This window comes from Setaria viridis, chromosome 3 (genome assembly GCF_005286985.2).
Source record: "Setaria viridis chromosome 3, Setaria_viridis_v4.0, whole genome shotgun sequence".
Lineage (NCBI taxonomy): Eukaryota > Viridiplantae > Streptophyta > Magnoliopsida > Poales > Poaceae > Setaria > Setaria viridis.
In genome coordinates this window covers 17,803,098-17,816,070 of record NC_048265.2, presented here as the reverse complement: position 1 = coordinate 17,816,070, position 12,973 = coordinate 17,803,098, and the positions used below count along the sequence as shown (strand labels likewise).

The 12,973-nt window shown below is 47.5% G+C and overlaps 3 protein-coding genes across 3 annotated transcripts; all 3 read right to left on the bottom strand.

Annotated features, from left to right (window-relative positions):
• Positions 1 to 196: 196 nt before the first annotated feature.
• Positions 197 to 3,694, bottom strand: LOC117848483 (fructose-1,6-bisphosphatase, cytosolic). Its single transcript, XM_034729913.2, has 11 exons — positions 2,879 to 3,694; positions 2,485 to 2,559; positions 2,272 to 2,333; positions 2,075 to 2,141; positions 1,645 to 1,758; positions 1,471 to 1,557; positions 1,301 to 1,371; positions 1,128 to 1,193; positions 886 to 972; positions 675 to 750; positions 197 to 478 (listed from the first exon to the last, which is right to left on the bottom strand). The coding sequence occupies exons 1-11, from the start codon at positions 3,083 to 3,085 to the stop codon at positions 365 to 367; spliced, it is 1,026 nt and encodes a 341-aa protein (XP_034585804.1). The 5' UTR covers positions 3,086 to 3,694; the 3' UTR covers positions 197 to 364.
• Positions 3,695 to 6,494: 2,800 nt separating this feature from the next.
• LOC117849642 (histone H3.2) lies at positions 6,495 to 7,180 on the bottom strand. Its single transcript, XM_034731258.2, has one exon. It carries the CDS (start codon positions 7,096 to 7,098, stop codon positions 6,688 to 6,690), a length of 411 nt encoding a protein of 136 aa, XP_034587149.1. The 5' UTR covers positions 7,099 to 7,180; the 3' UTR covers positions 6,495 to 6,687.
• Positions 7,181 to 7,666: 486 nt separating this feature from the next.
• On the bottom strand, positions 7,667 to 11,116 carry LOC117849640 (actin-1). Its single transcript, XM_034731257.2, has 5 exons — positions 10,812 to 11,116; positions 9,636 to 9,703; positions 9,159 to 9,552; positions 8,453 to 9,066; positions 7,667 to 8,036 (listed from the first exon to the last, which is right to left on the bottom strand). Exons 2-5 carry the CDS (start codon positions 9,690 to 9,692, stop codon positions 7,971 to 7,973), a joined length of 1,131 nt encoding a protein of 376 aa, XP_034587148.1. The 5' UTR covers positions 9,693 to 9,703; positions 10,812 to 11,116; the 3' UTR covers positions 7,667 to 7,970.
• Positions 11,117 to 12,973: the final 1,857 nt, after the last annotated feature.

The window sequence follows — 12,973 nt, the reverse complement described above, 5'->3', positions numbered from 1 at the left end:
AGGATTGTTAGAGAGTACAATCACAGATCCAATGATGAACAAAACATCCAGAACCAGCAACCAAGTAAAATCTCACAAGTAACATGCCTTCATCTTTTTAGTACAATCGGTAGATCTCCTGCCACGTTCGTTTCAAAACATGTCTTCATATGTTTTGAATCCAAATTTTATTAAGGAATCACGATAGCAAGTAAAATGAGTATGAAACATAAGCCTTGATAGCTTATTGAGTTGTACTGTGTCTGTATAGTGTGAATATTTTACATTGAGGCCAGGAAGGCAAGATCAGAACATAAATATCTGATCAATACAGTTACAGTGTCCCCCTCCGGAGAATGATACACTCAGGAAGTCAGGAGGACAATCAAACGGTGCTTGACTCTGAAGCGTACAATGCTTTGATCTCCTCAACATCATCGTAGCTCCCCAGGAATATTGGGGATCTCTCATGAAGCTTAGTAGGAGCAAGTTCAAGGGCCTGCGTTGTAAATTTAGCAGCAGAGTTTTCAGTTATGGCATGCCAACTATTGGTAAAAGTGTGGCCATAGTGCCTTTTATCATCAAGCTCTACTTGTAGGTTAAAATGCACCAAAATCACAGGAGGATGTGCTATTTGTAGCATCAATGTTTTTCAGGTGGAATTTGGGATCTGAGAAAAAAGATCTGAGACACACCCGTTGTTTGCCTGTGAAAGCCTGACCTCCAGCTTGTTCCATCAGGAATGACATTGGGAAGACTTCGTACAGAACACTGTTATTCCACATAGAACCAAGTTCAGGATTTGTATATTTATAAGCATTTTTTATAACGATTATAACGATAGTTATAAGCATTTGAACTACAGTTCTAGATATAGTAAGAGAAAGGTTGTCAGCCTTGATATACCGGAGTTTTCCATTTGGGCTCTTCTGGTCAGCTGGGTACAAAAATATGCCTCCATATAGCAAGGTACGGTGGACATCAGCAACCATACTGTGAACCATTAAGGACCATAACATTAGAATTCAACCATTTTAGTTCAATGAAAGAAAGAGCAACAGGATTCAAATAACTTCAGACACATGCGGTTCACAACCAAAAGAAAGTAAACTGTAAAATACTGATATGCATTGGTGGAAAATGAGTACCTTCCAATATATCTCAATGATTTAGGCGACGAACCATCCTGGGGAAACTTGCATTTCTCCACATACCTGCAATGTTAGCTGGAAATTTAGCCAACTTCTTAAGACACTTCAATATCTATAAATAAAATGATGGTTTTTCAAAAAAAAATAAAAATAAAATGATCCCTACATACTTTGCTGTCGGCGCATCCCAGTTTTTGGCATTCCCTTCATTGACAGAATAGATCTTCCCTTTCTTGGGTATCTGCACAAGAAAAGAAGGATTACAGGTGTAAAAATAGAAACATTATTTTGTTTCATGATCATCCTATTCAAGAAAAAAAAAAGTTATTTTGTTAGTGACCTTGATATTCGGATGAGTCAGTATGAACTCCCCAAGGGAAGGATCAAGAGTGAAACCGTTGACTCCATTCCCAGTGCTCAACACAAGCTGCCATAATCCACAGCAGCAGTCAATTCAAGAAGAAGAGTAAAAAAAATAACCTGAAGGTAAAATGGATTCAGTAAACATAATTACCGTGCAGGAACTCCCATACATGCAGTAGCCAGCAGCAAGCATGTTTGTTCCAGGTTGTATCACATCATCCAAAGTCACATTGTCTTTATCTTTGATCATGTAAATCCCAAAGATCTGTAGAACCAAACAGAATATAACAAGTAATGATGTTAAGAGCTCTAGCAGCTAAAACTAGTTAAAATTAAAGTCGGCATAATTTTTCTTTTTCAGAAAAAAAGGTCCACAGATTTCTAATTAACTATTGGAGTAAGGCATCGACTGAGATATGCACTTGCTGATAATGGATATAGTATCTTTAGAAAGGTAAACATGGTCCATTTCATTGGAACTCAGATCGAGATCAGTACATCCTATCTTTTTCATCTCGTTTGACTCATTTACTAGTACAGATCACAGGTGGAAACAATATTAAAGTGATAATGACACGTACTGTTCCGATGGAGACACCACAGTCAATATTGGAGGAACCATCCAGTGGATCGAAACAAACGCAGTACCTGAACAGATAGGAATCCCGTGCATGTCACAGTCAGAGAAAGCAACAGTATGATGTTGTAGAACAAGAAGTCGTCAAAACAATTAGTAACAAGCAACTAAAAATAACATAAGGTGACTGAATTCACTGACTTTCCACGGAGTGCCGGGTCGACGAATATGGCCTCCTCGTTCTCTTCAGATACAAGAACGCACTGCACGCAAACGCAAAGTCAACGTGTAAGGGTGTGTGTTTTTTTTCCCACGAAACATGTGATTGGCTAAGTTCAGAACTGGAGTAGTGTTGATGAATTTTTTATGGGAGAAACATGGGAACGTGTACGGATGTGTAGGAGAGTGCATTACGGTGCGGCCGCTGCTGACGAGCGCCTTGACAAAGACTTCGTTGGAGAGCACATCAAGCTTCTTCTGCTCCTCACCCTGCAGCGCGCTCTTGAATGTCAATGAGGGCCAAGAAAAATCAAATCAAGTGACAAAAAAATATCGCTTGGATCAGGTATGCATAAAAAATAAGAAGAAACGATAGTATAACAGAGCGTAGTGACCCAGGCATGGTCAGTCAGAAGGATTATGCAGCTAACGAATGTGAAATGTTCATAGGATCACCGTGGCCCCACCCCGTCAGAGTCTCAGAGGGTAGTAGTAATTCAGAGCACGCTTGTCTACACATGAAAGGCGAAGAATCGATCATGGCTTGGCCATGACCCGTGAAAGTGCGCGTGTGGTGGTGGTTGCTTGCCTGGACGTTTGTCTCCCCGGCGAGGCCGATGAGCTTGGCGAGCCCTGCCTTGTTGACCGCCGATGCGACGAACTTGCAGCCGAGGACGATGTGGGAGAGGAGGATGGTGAAGTCGCCGCGGGACTCCGGGTGGCGGCTCTGCTCGTTGAGCACGTGCCGCGTGATCGTCATCAGGTCCGTCCGCTGCGCCTCCGCCGCGTGGTCCATCTTCTCCGCTCTCGGTTGATCAGGCCGGATCACCGCCCGCCTTCGCGCTGCCCGCACGTCTACGGGTTTTGGACTCTGTTTGGGGACGGTGAGGCTAGCTGGGAGGAGTTAAGGCCCCAGGGATGATCGGCAGATGCCTGATGACGATAGGAGATGGGCGGCGGTTGGGATGCCTTGTCCTGTGGCGCGACGGGGACGGACGGGCGGGCGGGACGGACGGTGCGAGCGCGTCACGACATCTTTGAGCGGCGCCGTTTCTCGCGGTGAGGATTGGCAATTTGTTGGGGCTTGGGAGAGGCGGATGGTTACAATTACAACTGACCAGCAACGGAGGATGCGTGTGCGGTGCCTGGTGCGGCGTCTGATCTGCCGGAGTAGAGGCCAGGGTCCGGTGCCGATTATCGCGGCGCGGAATGAACTGGCAAATTGTTGGGGCTCGGGACTCGGGAGCGGTGGATGGTTACAACAACGCAACAAGTGAGCAAAGCAACGGAGGATGCGTGTGCGTCTGTGCGGTGACGCCGGTGAGGTATCTGATCTGCCGGAGGAGGCTAGGCTAGGGTCCGTGGCTTGAAATAGGGGCCGGAGGGGCTCGGGCCTCGGTGTGGTGGTGCTGGCCGGCGGTTGGATGGGGGCTGCGGACTCCACGTCTGATCTGATCCGCATGGGTGCGGATATCTACCGCGATGTGCTCATCAGGAACGGGGAAGCTCGCACCGTGCGGTCAAGCAAAGGAAGCGTGCCCGAGAAACGGGGGGAAGGCCAACTGGGCTGGCTGGGTGGATGACTGGATTCCTGGTAGGATGATTCGCTGCAACGTTCTCCTTGTGCCGACGATTCAGCTGGCAACTGGCACCAGGGACACAGCGCCTTTGCTACCCGGCAGCGACGGAACGAGACGTTTTTATTCCATATCACGATCGGGTTGGTGGCTAAAGCTGGGCTTGCCTGAGTTTTGCCTCCATGCCCTTAGATTCCTGGCCCTGCCGGGGTCCATTTGCAAGCGCGTACACACCGTTAAGGCCTGTTCCGGAATCGGTACACGGTGGATTGAGCAGATCGTGCGATAAGTATGCGCACCTTTGCCACAAAATTTTACAACTTCTCCCCCCTTTCTACGGGGATTGGTGGTGCGATCCCAGAAATGAACCTTGTTTGCTCGATGCCCGAAACATCCATCATCTCTTCAGCAACCATGAAAATGGTGCGAGACGAGTGAGACACTGAGGTGGGAAGGTGGCCAATCACCTTACAGTCCAGCTTCAGCATCTCCATCCATCGACGACTGCAGGTTTGACCAATTCGAACCTGTCATATTTTAAAGCAGTAAACAAAAGTACAGGACAGAAGTACTTGCACATTTGAGTTGTGCGTTGGCGTGGTACGGCACGGGTTGATACCCCGATCCAACCAGCCGGTGTTATTTCTTTGTTGTTCGTTCAGTCTGGGTTTATTCTTCTTTTTAATATAATCGGTAGCTCTACTGCCCGGTACTTGCACAAGTTTCAAAGGCTTAAGCCCGCAATCACAACCTTACAGGCAATCGCTCCTCAGAACGGTAACGCGTCGCGTTCAGTTGACTGACGTGCTGAAGATGTCATTGGATAATGCGTTTCACGACGAACCGGCGGCAGTGCTTTCTACTGATCTGAACATCTGATGGAGCCATATGCTGTCAGTCTGTCGCCACTCATTGGTCATCAGCCTCTTGGACAGTTTCATGGCATGGACTTCTTCAGATGTGCTGCGTCAGTTTGGAACTCTGGGTGGCTAATACTCAACACACAATACTAATAACTCCATTACCCACCCAGTAGTTTTGTTTTAAAAGGAAATTTGTGGAGCATGCAGCTGCTTGAATCTTACAGCACTCGTTCATGCTGCTTTCAGCTGATCTGCCCAAACGTTACATGTGAATGCCATGCTACAATGAACCTCTTAGTCTGTGACGGACACTGAATAGCAATCCATTGGACAACAAACAGATAATGGCATAAGTCAGGCAGGGCAGACAAATTTTTTAGATCATTGTCAGAAACTTACCTTCTATTTACCGGGTCAAGCAAACGAATGGAGTCTCCTGCGGGGTGAAGTACGAAAGCATACGCGAATGCAGTTGTTGCTTGACTGAATTAAGCCAGGAGACCTGCACCCCATACTACTTTCTGAAAGAAAAATGCACTGTTCGATCGCATTAGTCTCTGGCCTTTTTGATGTACATTGGAAGACAGCGACCAAGGAGCACTGAAAATACCGGCAAATGAGAAATTACGATGGTTCAGGACATCAGCAAGGCATGCTCATGCCTGAAAGTTGACCTTAAAGTTTTGTGATTATACATCTAGACACGGTTAAGAAACATATAAGGATCGCTGTGTGATTTGTGATCCAGTCTGAGATATATGGATACGGGAATTGCAGCACTGAATTTAGCAAACCTGCAGTGCTACTACCCTGCTGCTATAGATAGGGCAATGAACTGGATACATGGACATAAGCTCAGAGAATCTGAGACCCAGCCAGAACCAGGTAACCTTTCTGATACAGAGCCATGAAATTTGAAGTGGAATTGAACTGGATTCACGCTTTCAGCAAACCAGGGTGAACTTTTGGTTCTATTTGAAATGGATTGACTTGACTCACTTAACCTGAATACAAGAAGCAATTTCGCACATGCTGCTTGATATGGAAATATTCAGAACAGTTAAATTAGGCAAAATACAATTGAAATCAGAGATAATGGCAGAACATAAACGCACAACACATATCAAACAGCACTAGTTTAAGATCATACAACCACCATTTCCATTGTCAAAAAAATGAGATCATAGATTCAAACACTGAATCACAACTGCACACTACAACCAAAGATCCAGAAAACCATGACTGCAAATTGCACAACGAAATCTCCACAACACAACGAAGCACAAATACGAGTCTCAAATTCTAGATCTGAAGTTCTGAACATAGCAGAACTGAGAAAATGCAATGCCTCAGACTGAATGTTGAATGGCTCAACAGTTGGTACACACTGCTAAAAGGTACAGAAAGGATCCGAGTAGTCCTAATTTGGTGAACAACACCCTAGGCCAACTCATCAGTCATCACATTCAGAACATGAACCAGATAACCTTAGTAATTTTAAATGAAACCAAGCTGAAAAGCCTTTATAATAAAAAATCAAAAAGTTTAGCCTACGTTCTTCCTTAGAGGATGATGCACAAGAAAGGGTCAGGATAGCTCGGTAGAGCAGAGGTCATTGACAAGGCAACATCCATCCTTCAAAGCTGAGCACATCCAGGTGGGATATCAGATAAACAGAAACGTTAGCATCCGATTAAAGAAGGCCTCATGTGCTGAACGAGATCCAGGACACAAAAACAATGAACTGGAGAGCACAGATCCAATATCAGATAATTAAGTTTCCATTGCTGATGATAATGAGAGGTTACATCAGACGCTACATCACCAGGACAGAACCACATCACGAGAAATAAAACTTCTACCTCACAACGACATAACACAGGCTAAGTGACTTAGGAACACATCTCTACACTTCCCCCGATCAGGCAGGCACCACAAAAGACGGCGAACCACGCCCTCTAGGCCCTCTCGCCACGGATGCGGCGCGCGAGCTGGATGTCCTTGGGCATGATGGTGACGCGCTTGGCGTGTATGGCGCAGAGGTTGGTGTCCTCGAAGAGCCCGACGAGGTACGCCTCGGCGGCCTCCTGCAGCGCGGCGACGGCGGAGCTCTGGAAGCGGAGATCGGTCTTGAAGTCCTGCGCAATCTCCCGCACCAGCCGCTGGAAGGGGAGCTTGCGTATCAGCAGCTCCGTGCTCTTCTGGTACTTGCGGATCTCACGGAGCGCGACGGTGCCGGGGCGGAAGCGGTGGGGCTTCTTCACTCCGCCGGTCGCCGGGGCCGACTTGCGGGCCGCCTTGGTCGCCAGCTGCTTGCGGGGCGCCTTGCCGCCGGTGGACTTCCTCGCCGTCTGCTTCGTGCGGGCCATCGGAGCGGGAGGGTTGGGAAGTGGAGGGCGCGAGGTTGCAGGAGGATTTGGCAATTGGGGAATTGGAGTGAGGAGAGAGTGCGGAGGGGGGAGGCGTTTATGTAGGCGGCGGGTGGGCGGGAGGCTGGGAAATTTTCGTATTTTCGGCGGCGGTGGGCTTGGTTTTCGGGAGGCGCGGCGCGGTTCCGAGCGTTGGATTCGAAGAGATTGAATGGCTCCGATTGGTTTTGGTGGGAGGCACACGGATCGTAGGGGGTGATCCGTGGGCGGGGGTTTCCTGCGTTTTGATTGGTTGCGGTTGCGCGACGGGAGTCGAGGGCCCCACACTGCCGTGCGGGCGTGGGCTGTGGGCTGGATACTGTTGGTTCACAGCTTCTGGCCCAGCAGTACAAGAATGTCTCGCTTTGATTTCCCCATTCCTGTGGGGAGGGACCGTTTTGCAATGAACAGACTACTGATGATGACATATTGACATCTGATGCAGCATCTGGGTGAAATTTCGACACATAGACATGAGACTGCACGGCAACAAAAAGGGCACAACGAGGGTCTTCCGGGAAAAGGAACGAGAGAAAAGGCACAGGTTTGCTTCATCCTGTATTATTATCTTAGGCTCGCATAGCCACATAGGCATCAGCCGGAACCAATAAACCGCGAACTAAACAGTACACCAAATACACGAACAATCCACTCCAAACGGCATGAAACACCACAGAATATAATGTGTTGATGCTTAATTCATTATCACGACCTAGGTACACGGCTACTGTATTTCTGTCCACTTATACTCTGCCTCTGCCCTTTCTGTATTGCTTCGAGGCAACGGACTGACAAGCCGGCAACCTCTTGGACGTCAAATTTCACTCAGAAACTTAGAAGCACTTCATGTGGACAATGCCGGGACCGGTTTCGTCATACTCTGCCTTGGCGATCCACATCTGCCAAACAACTACCCAGAGTCAGAGCCAATTTGAAGTGCAGAGAGAGTTAAACACTGCAAGAAAATTGTATAGCGCGCTATCACAATATTTAATTGTGTTCTAATAAAATTATAGTTGATATTCCACTTTCCGCTTATGTCTATCGCTAAATCAGGCCCTAGCAGTGGGCAGTAGCCATGTTCAACTCCTAGAATATTGATAGTTTCTACTCAGGTGGCGCTTCACCACTTCTGACTAACCTAGGTCAGAGCAACATCTAAAATACCCAGGGTGAGCACATCTATCATCTACAACTTTTGAGGAAATCATATATACCATGCAAATATGTATGTAAATGAACAAATGAAAATCTTGCAGCAACGTACAAGTATGTTAGTATGCACTTGATGGATATGGTGCCTAACAGTATGTACCTGCTGAAAAGTGCTGAGAGAGGCCAGTATAGAACCACCAATCCAAACACTGTATTTCCTTTCTGGTGGTGCAATCACTTTAACCTTCATGCTGCTAGGAGCCAGGGACGTGATCTCCTTGCTCATACGATCAGCAATCCCAGGGAACATAGTAGATCCTCCACTGAGCACAACGTTACCATACAAATCCTTCCTGATATCAACATCACACTTCATGATGGAGTTGTATGTAGCTTCATGTATGCCAGGAGATTCCATGCCAACAAGAGATGGCTGGAAGAGCACCTCAGGGCACCTGAACCTTTCTGATCCAATGGTGATAACCTGTCCATCAGGCATCTCGTAGCTCTTCTCAACAGAGGAGCTGCTCCTGGCAGTTTCCAGCTCCTGCTCGTAATCAAGGGCAACGTACGCGAGTTTCTCTTTAATGTCCCTGACAATTTCACGCTCTGCACTTGTCGTGAGGGAGTACCCTCTCTCTGTGAGGATCTTCATTAGATGATCGGTGAGATCACGGCCGGCAAGGTCCAAACGAAGAATAGCATGAGGAAGTGTGTATCCTTCATAGATTGGAACGGTATGGCTCACACCATCACCAGAGTCCAGCACGATACCTGCACACACAGAGAGAAATGGTGTCAGTTCTACTCCTACCTTATGATCTTTGTAGTAAATATTCCCATTTCCATGGTAACAGCAATCTTACCGGTTGTCCGCCCACTAGCGTACAAGGAAAGAACGGCCTGGATGGCAACATACATTGCCGGGCATTCAAAGGTCTCAAACATGATCTGTGTCATCTTCTCTCTGTTGGCCTTGGGGTTGAGAGGGGCCTCAGTCAGCAATACAGGGTGATCTTCAGGCGCAACACGGAGCTCGTTGTAGAAGGTGTGATGCCAAATCTTCTCCATGTCATCCCAGTTGTTGACGATGCCGTGCTCAATTGGGTACTTCAGTGTCAGGATACCTCTCTTTGCCTGAGCTTCATCGCCCACATAAGCATCCTTCTGGCCCATGCCAACCATGACACCAGTATGGCGTGGCCTTCCCACAATGCTTGGGAAGACGGCTCTTGGTGCATCATCACCGGCAAAACCTGCCTGTTAATATCAAGAGTTGATCATCAATTAGTTGATGGGATTAGAATAGCTCTATTGAAAACTTCTTTGCGCGGGATAATAACCTTGACCATTCCAGTGCCATTGTCGCACACAATAGGCTGAATATCCTCGTCAGCCATTTTCGAGTTTTCTGTAACAGAGATCAATGTTCAGTACACATTCAGAGAAAAATGCAGAATTTTCAATACTAGTTATGTTGCCTGGACCGGGAATCAAATACCCCTTCTTTTCATGGTTAAAAAAATCAACAATTATTTTTCCTTTGCTTGTGCCATGTGTATATTCGCGTACATTGGATCAGACAAACTCTGCTCTCAACTGATAGTTTTCTAAAATAAAGCAGATATCATCATTCATCACACAAGGTTTTCTTGAGGAACGGAGAACTACTCTTGGAGAGATTTGTCCGAACAGCAAAAATTTATCTACACAATTTGGCCTTACTATTCCTATATGTATGTATTCATCAAATCATTACTGCACAGCTGGAAACCGAAAGGATCACAGCAGCAGTTTCTATGATTTGAGGTTAATTTCCCAGGTTCTTTATTTTCTGCTAAAAAGTTTATTACTAGCTCACCACTGTCACACAGGTGGACTTAATAGAAAAAATTCTGCTCCCCAGTGATCTCGGTTTTATAAAATAAAGCAGATATCATTATTCATCACATATGGATTCGCAATAAACAAAGAACTCATTTGGGAGATATTTGTCAAAATAGCGAAAACATTGTGTCTACATAATTTAGCCTTTACTGCTGCTATGTGTATGCATTCATCAAGTCATTACTGCACACTGATACACTAAGTACCACCCCCTGGGCCCTGGCAACTACAGATCAGCGTGGAACCGAAAGGCTCACAGCAGCAGTTTCTACGATTTCAGGTTAATTCACAGCTTCTTGTTTTTTCTGCTAAAACGTCCGTTAGGAGCTCACCACTGGCACACGGGTGGACCTAATATTTCGATAGTGACAGCGCCATAGCACAATTCTACTACAGGCTATACCACGCAGCAGGATAGCGCATCAACTAAACATCCAGCGAATTTCTTTGCCCTGCGAAGGGATCGACCGCGCACCAAATAAACCACGAGAAAACAGCACCGCTGGACGCGGAAACCACAAAAAAATTCACAAGAGACCGCAAATCGGAACCTGGTGAAGCGATCTATGGGAGGAGAAGTACTACAATTCAGCAAAGGGTTTGGACCAGAGAGATGAGGGGAGGAGAATCACCTGTTCAAAGAGGAGTGGCGATCGCCTCGGCGGACGGCGGCTCGTCCTGTCCGGACTCTGAACTCTGGAGAACCCGATCGGCGAGGAAATGATGACGCAAAGCCTCGGGAGCAAGCAAGGCAAGAGAAAAGGAAGGAAAACGCACGGATGGGCGGCGTGACGGGCGGAGCTTGGGGTTTATACTACACGCCTCCGCCGTCCTCTCCTCGAAGAGAAAAGGAAGGGTGTGCTGCCCCTGCCCCCGCCCGTAGAAAACGGCCGGGGGCGGCGTGCCTGCGTGCGCGACGCGGACCGCGGGGGGCTCGTCCCGAACCTTTTGCTCCCCTGAGCCGCTTGTATTCCACGTAACGCGAAGGAATCAGCACGTGTCGTTCTCGATCGACACGTCCCGAGCGTACCCCAAAGCTTGAGACGTGCGGGACTCGTCTCTGTTCGACTGTTCCTGGGACCCGTCCGGCCTGCTGCCTGCTGGTACCGGGGGACGGCACACAAAAGGGCCCGAAAGGCTACGCCGGGCCGGCCTAGCCGTCGCCGTCGCAACAAAACTTTCGGTGGCCAAAGCGGTGCTACCACGTCGGTGCCAGCGGAGAATTTGGCTGCTCTGTAGGCCCCTCGACGCCGGCGCCTGGCGACCGCCGGCTACTGACGCATCGCTGCCGGCTGATGCTGGCCGCACTGTTAATTATTCCCAATTTTTCTTTCTTCACGCCATTCAGCGGATGGCCCGACGAAATGAGCTCATGTTGTGTTCTAACTTGGTTCTCTCGTGATACTAGCTCATAGGACTAAAAGATAGTGAAAAGATAGATCTTGTAACAATTAGAGTCAAACAAACACTAACTCTTATATCTATATAGCCTCATGAGTTAGCTTCATAAGGACTAAAAGATAGTGAAAAGACAGATATTGTAACAATTAGAGTCAAACACTAACTCTTATATCTATATAGCCTCATGCGTTAGCTTCATATAATTTAAGGATACATGTATGATATATTGATAATATGATGTGACATACCCATTAGCTAATTGAGTTAGCATCACTGAAGGAGGCCTAAGAGAGTACGGAAGTGTCTCTACAGGGTTTTAGGGTTATTTGTAGCGCCTGATTATTTACGCCTTTGGATGAAGGTCAAACATCCATCCTTCTCCTTCTACCTTAAGCACAAGTCGACTCTAATACCAACCTTTCTCATCTGTACCCCATTGATCATGTCCTACCATGACGTCACGTATGGTCTTGATTTAGCCCAACGTAGACGGACCGCCAGCTTGATCCCCTCTTAGATACTCTATTGCACTTGCAGCAATCTCCTTATTGCCCTTCCCATCATTGTCATAGTTGCACCCGCCCGACACTACCTACTAGACGTCCTCCATCATCTTCGGGCAGCAGCGCCATAGCTGTCTTGCTTCACCAGTCCACACTCCTCACCGACTTTGAGAAACCAAGCTGCCATCCCTTACCAGCGAAACCAACTATCCCCAAACCATATCATCCGAGCATCCTTCAGACTTTTCAAAAGGAAAAGAGAGCGAAGGCAGCTCATGCATACATGAGCGGATTTGGTAGGGGCTCCATGTGGCAGAACCGTTCCAATTAAATGTGGCAGAACCGTCCCAATTAAATCGGCTTAAGTCCGTAACCATCTTCTTAATGGTTAATCCGGTCAACACGTACTTAAAACCGCGTGTGTGTGTGCGCATGCATGTGCACCAATGAGCCAATTAGAAAGCAAGCAAGGGAGCCCATCCTGGAGTTCGTGGCTTCCTGTGTTTCTGCCAAGACGCCCGGAGGCCATCGCCACCTCGACGATCAACCCTGTCTTGACGTCCACTCGGCTCTAGTTACACTGACCCATGCATCCCCGACCAACCACTACTACAACTACCACGCGTCGTACGACACCGATGAGGATGGACGACGCGGGTAGGTAGAGCTGATGTCCCAGCTACACTACACAGGCTCATGGACTGACAAGGCTATGGATGACGTCGGCACCACACCCACATCAACACCACACATGCATGAAGAACGTGAAGCGCAGACTGAAAATGACGACCATAGCAGCGGAATCGAAGGTACTTCGTCAAGCAAGACTTGCGGAGGTGATTAACTAGGAGCCTTCTGAGGCCCTAGGAACCAGAAAACTATATCGCCCA